The sequence below is a fragment of the Arachis duranensis genome, chromosome 5 (genome assembly GCF_000817695.3).
Source record: "Arachis duranensis cultivar V14167 chromosome 5, aradu.V14167.gnm2.J7QH, whole genome shotgun sequence".
Taxonomy (NCBI): Eukaryota; Viridiplantae; Streptophyta; class Magnoliopsida; order Fabales; family Fabaceae; genus Arachis; species Arachis duranensis.
The window spans coordinates 50,470,209-50,475,906 of NC_029776.3; the positions used below are offsets into that span (position 1 = coordinate 50,470,209).

At 29.2% G+C, this 5,698-nt stretch overlaps 1 protein-coding gene across 2 annotated transcripts in view; it reads left to right on the forward strand.

The window, feature by feature from the left end:
- LOC107489491 (ureide permease 1) overlaps window positions 1-854 on the forward strand; it is a 7,477-nt gene extending 6,623 nt beyond the window's left edge. Inside the window, exon 7 of one of the 2 annotated variants that reach the window (XM_016110243.3) lies at window positions 561-854. In XM_016110243.3, coding sequence (XP_015965729.1) covers window positions 561-713 — 153 coding nt within the window. In that variant the 3' untranslated portion in view covers window positions 714-854. The remainder of the gene's footprint in view (window positions 1-560) is intronic. The other variant, XM_016110244.2, reaches the window with a different exon arrangement.
- Window positions 855-5,698: the final 4,844 nt, after the last annotated feature.

Genomic DNA, 5,698 nt, shown 5'->3' on the forward strand with positions numbered 1-5,698 from the left:
AAAGTTTTAAATAATTAATATATGCGTTAAAAATAAGTCATTAATTATTATGGTATCGGTGTTAAAATTATAAATAATTTTTCAAAAAATAATTATATTAAATAATAACTGATTTATAATTAATATACAAGAATAAAATTTGAAAAGGAAATACCTCAATTTAATATTAATCTAAATTTTACATTAAAATATATGAAACAGTGTGTATTCTTATTTTGCATTTATTTGTCGAATTTTTGAAAAAGAGTTAAGTGTTTAATTATTATTTAAGATTTTATTTGCATTGCCATATCATATTTGAACTCTAGTAATTTTATGCCCCACAATTATTTTTCATTGGGATAAAAATATAACATTAAATGTCTCAAGTTATTAGTGGAACATTTTAGATAAACCTAATACATCATAGAAGATAATTGTGACCAAAATAGTAGAGACAACACAATTACACAACTTAACGAAGTAACCAATTAACATACGTATTTGTATCGGTATCTTATCAGTTATACACTTATAAATCATTTTAACTGAAGATGCATTATTATATGTTGATGATACAGGCACTTCCACTTGTCAGTACCTTTTGGGGTGTAGTTTTGTTCGGAGAGTATCGAAAATCATCAAGAAGAACATATGCATTGCTTTGCAGCATGTTACTTATGTTTATTGTAGCTGTTGGTGTACTAATGGCATCATCTGGCCATCGAAAATGACAATCCAACTAAGGAGAAAGATGTTTATAATAATGATTGAAACATTTGGTGGTTATTAAATATAGCGTCAAAGTTAAAGATGTAAATTACAGTCTCACAGTATCGTTGTTTTATACTTAATTTTCAAATTTCAATTATATAGTAAAAGACTATCAAGTGCAAAAGGAGAAGTATAAATTAAATTGTGTTTATAAGAGATATATATACGACTTTTTTTTTTAAATAAATAAAAAAATTATATTTACTACTTTATACCAAGATACAAATATTTACTATTTTATGTAGTATTTTCTAATTTTTTATGTACTCAATTTCGCTGCCAATACCTGCAAAATAGAAAAAGAAGATTTAAGGTTACAATTTTACAGATAATGCTAGCAAAATTAGTCCAACAAAAAATAAATTATTAATATTTTTTAATTTTAAATTAATAACAATTAGCTTTAAAATATAAATGCTAATAAAAAAATATTTTCTATTCGAATTTAAATAAATTATCAAAAGAAACAAGAATAAAAATTCAAATTTTTTGCTTTAATTGAAATTTTAAAATAAATTGCGTTTTTACAAACTTATGAATTAGAATACAATGATAAACATTTTAAAAAATTTATAAAAAATCATCGTTTGTCTCATTGATATCTAAAGAATCATTATTAAGATTTTTTATATTAAAAAAATTAATCTAAAATATATCCCTTTAAAGTGATATTAGAGTTATTAAAAACTTAATTAAATTTTTTCAAAATAAAAAATAACACATAATTATATAACATAAAAAAATCAACTATGTTTATACTTTATACAATATGTAATTTAAAAAATAATTAAAATATTATATCAATCACATTAACATTTAATTTATGAAATTAAGTATAGACACCATAAGAAATTACCAGAATAACGACTGATTTAGCGACCAATTTGTTAACAAGGCCACCAAACTCTCACCAAAAAGTATCAATCGTTAAATCAGTCTCTGAGTAAATCGGTCGCCAGTTTGTGACCAGTGTTTTGGCCTCTAATTTGCGACTAATATTTCGGTCGCTAATTTGCGGCCGACGTTTCAATCTCTAATTCGGTCACTAAGTGTGAGCATGTATTTTAGCAACCAACATTTTAATCGCTAAATCGATTGCTAATTAGCAACCAAACATTTCAGTGACCAAATTTCCATGGCTCATCCTAATTTTTTAATTATCAACTTTTTACTAAATTTTTACATTTAGGCCTTCAAATATTGAAAAATCAGCAATACAAAACCTACACCTTAACACATAAAAGTAAATAACACATAAACAATAATCAAAATCACATAACACACTTAAATAATAACCAAAATAACTCATCTTAACATAAAGCCAACAGTAAAAGAAGTTAGACGAATCATTCCTTCTAATTTAATTATTAATTAATATTAAAATAAAAGTATACCAACTTGCATTGTTAGAATACCAGAGCAGAAACTCTAATAAATAATTATAATTACTTTAAAACATGATGCTAATAATAATGTAATTTTACAATTTTACTATTGAGTGTCAATGAGATCAAGGCTTTGTAGGTTTATAATGAGCGGATATTTTATACGTTTTTTGGCATCTTTTTCATATAGTTTTTAGTATGTGTTGTTTAGTTTTTATTAAGTTTTTATATGTTTTAGTGTTAAATACACATTTTTAGATTCTACTATGAGTTTTTATATTTTTGGACAATTTCAGGTATTTTATGGCTGAAATTGAGGAGCTAGAGCAGAAGTCTGATTCAGAGACAGAGAAAGCACTACAGATGTTGTCCGGATCTGACCTCTTTACACTTGGAAGAGCTTTTCTAGAGCTACAGAAGTTCAAATGGAGCGCTCTCAATGGTTATGGAAAGCTGACTTCCGGAGCTTTTCCAGCAATGTATAATACTCCATACTTTGCTTTGGATTAGAAGGCCTAAAACTGGCGTCCAACGCCAGCTTCCTGCCCCCTTCCAAGCGTCCGGCAAGAGCAGAGACCAGCGTCCAAACGCCCAGAGAGGACCCCTAGCCAGCGTTCAATGCCCTAGGAACCTCATAGCATGTGGATCTCATCAAAATTCAGCCTAAACACTCACTAAATGGGCCCCAAAGGTAGATTTTAGCACTAAAAAGATTGTTTTACCCTTATTAGTCATTTGTTTAGTATTTTAGGGATTAGAAATATGTTATACAAACCTCTTTATGCTATTTTCAAGTTTTACTTTGTATTTTACATCAGTATGAGTTTCTAAACCTCCTAGGTTGAGGGGAGGAGCCCTGCTGAGTCCTATGAATTAATAAAAGTATTAATGTTTCTTCTTCGATCAATGTTTGATTTATTTCTAAGATATATACTCGCTCTTCAACATGATGAATAGGATGATCAGTGACAATCAGCTCTGTTCATCATACTAAGATGAACGTGCCTGACAAACACCCGCGTCTACTTGGGTTTGTGTGAATATGTGACTGGAAAGCACGAGCCAACAACTTTGTTTATACATCTCTCAGAAGGCTAATCCACGACTTCATCGGGGACTTCTCAAGGCTCCAGTTCAGCCGATTTTCGGGGAGATTAGGGTCTCCGTGGTATAGGCTAGAATCCAAAGAAGCAGCATTCTCTGATCCGGAAGATTCGACCTTGTCTGTGGCATTTGAGTAGGATCGCCAGGAGAATGAACTGCTAGAGCTTCACGCTTCGTCAGATTACATGACCACCGCCAATGGCATTCAATCTATAGCAGAGGAGATCAATGACCATGGCCCATGGCGTTGATCACATACAGCCTGCCATAGAAGAGATTACTCACAAGCAAAGAAGACAGTACTACCAGAGTTAATTCAGAAAGACAAAGCAACTCCAATCCTCAATTATATCCTTAAAGTATTAGCACCCTATTATAATAATCCTAAACTCCGTAATCTAACAACCTCTTGATCTGCCTGACTAAGACTTACAAGATAACCAAAGCTTGCTTCAAACCACAATCCTCGTGGGATCGACTCTGACTCGCTCAGGTATTACTTAGACGACCCAGTGCACTTGCTGGTACAACAGTACGAAGGTGTGGGAATTCGTGCTACCAAGTTTTTGGCGCCGTTGCCGGGGATTGTTGAGTTTGGACAAACTAACGGATTGTCTTGCTCCCTAGATCAGGTAATTTTTATTTTATTTGAGTCTTTTATTTTTATTTTCTTCTTCTTTAATTTTCCAAAAAAAATTAAAAACCTTTTCAAAAATATTTTTCTTTTCTTTGTTTGATCTTTGTTTTTGTTTGAGTCTTTTTGCTTGTGTCACAAGTAATTTTCTAAATTTTTGAGTCTTTTTTTCTAAAAATCTTTCAAAATTAATGTCTTTTTGTTTGATTCTTGTTTCAAATTTTAAGTTTGCTGTTCAAGTCTTTTGTTTATGTTCTTGATGATTTTTCGTTTCTTTGAGTCTTGGTTTTTGTTCTTACAGCAATTTTTGATTTTTTGGGATCTTCCTTTCAAAAGTTTTTCAAAAATAGTTTTTCTTTGGTTAATTTTTGTGTCAAATCTTTAAGTTTAGTGTCTTTTGTTATTTTTCTTTTAGTTTTCAAAAATTTGTGTTTAGCTTTCTAAAAATTTTAAGTTTGGTGTCCTTTATATGTTCTTGTGTTCTTTGAGTCTTTGAGTTTTGTTCTTTGTGTTCTTGTTAGTCTTCAAAGTGTTCTTGAGTTTTCTTTCTGTTTTGATCTTAAAATTTTTAAATTTGGTGTTCTTTTGTGTTTCCCTCCAAAATTTTCGAAAATAAGGAGCATTAGATTTAAAAATTTTAAGTCTTGTATCTTTTACTTGTTTTTATCTTTCATCAATAAATTCAAAAAAAATCTTTTCTATTTCTCTTTTTTTTGCTTAATTTTCGAAATTTTTCAAAAAAATTCAGATTTCAATTTTAAAATTTTTATCTTATCTTATCTTAGTTGTCAATTTTCAAATCAAATCTTTTCAAAAATTAAAAATCTTATCTTTTTCTTATCTTTTTCTAAATTCAAAAATTTTTTTCTTATCTTTTTCAAATTTTAAATTTAATAAATAAATACTCACTTTTCAAAAATAAATCTTTTTCAAAATCAAATTTCAAAATCTTATCTTTTTAAAATCTTTTTCAAATCCTTTTAATTTCCTATCTTATCTTTTCTAACTACAAATTTTAAAAATTAAAATCTTTTCAAATCTTTTTAATTTCTTATCTTATCTATTCTTATCTTTTTCTAATTTCAAATTTCTAAATTTTAATCTTTTCTTATCTTATCTTTTATCTTATTTTAAATTCAAATCTTTTCTTATTAATTACTTATCTTCTCTCTCTTCTCTTTCAAAACTTCCTAACTAACTCTTCCCCCTCTTAATTTTCGAAAACTCCCTCCTATTTCTCTCTTCTCTTTTTCGAAAATACACTAACTAATTTTTAATTCTTTTAAATTATTAACCCTAATTTTCAAAAATTAATTAATAAATAAAATAAAAAAACATTTTAACTCTTTTTTATCTTATTTAATCATAATTCTTCTCTTCTCACTTCTATTTATTCGAATTACTCTCCCTCTCTCATGCTCCATCTTCACTTTTATTTCTCTCTTCTTCTTTTTCTTTCTTCACATGTAACTGAAAGCTCTTTGGTCCAAGTAGTTCAAAAAGCTTTCTTCTTTCCTTTTCTTTCTTCTCTTCTTGTTTATGACCAGGAATAGGAATAAAAAACCCCTCTTGACTCCTGATCATGAACCTGAGAAGACTCTAAGGAGGCGTTAACAACAAGCTAAAGCACAACACTCCGGAAGACACCTTTCAGAAAGTTTTGAACAAGAAAGGGAAGACATGGCCAAATCTCAAAAGGAGCCAAGAAAGGTCCTTGGTGACTTCACCATGCCTAACTCTTACTTTTATGGTAGAAGTATCTCTGTATCTGCCATTGGAGCTAACAATTTTGAGCTTAAGTCTCAGTTAGTCTCTCTTCTGC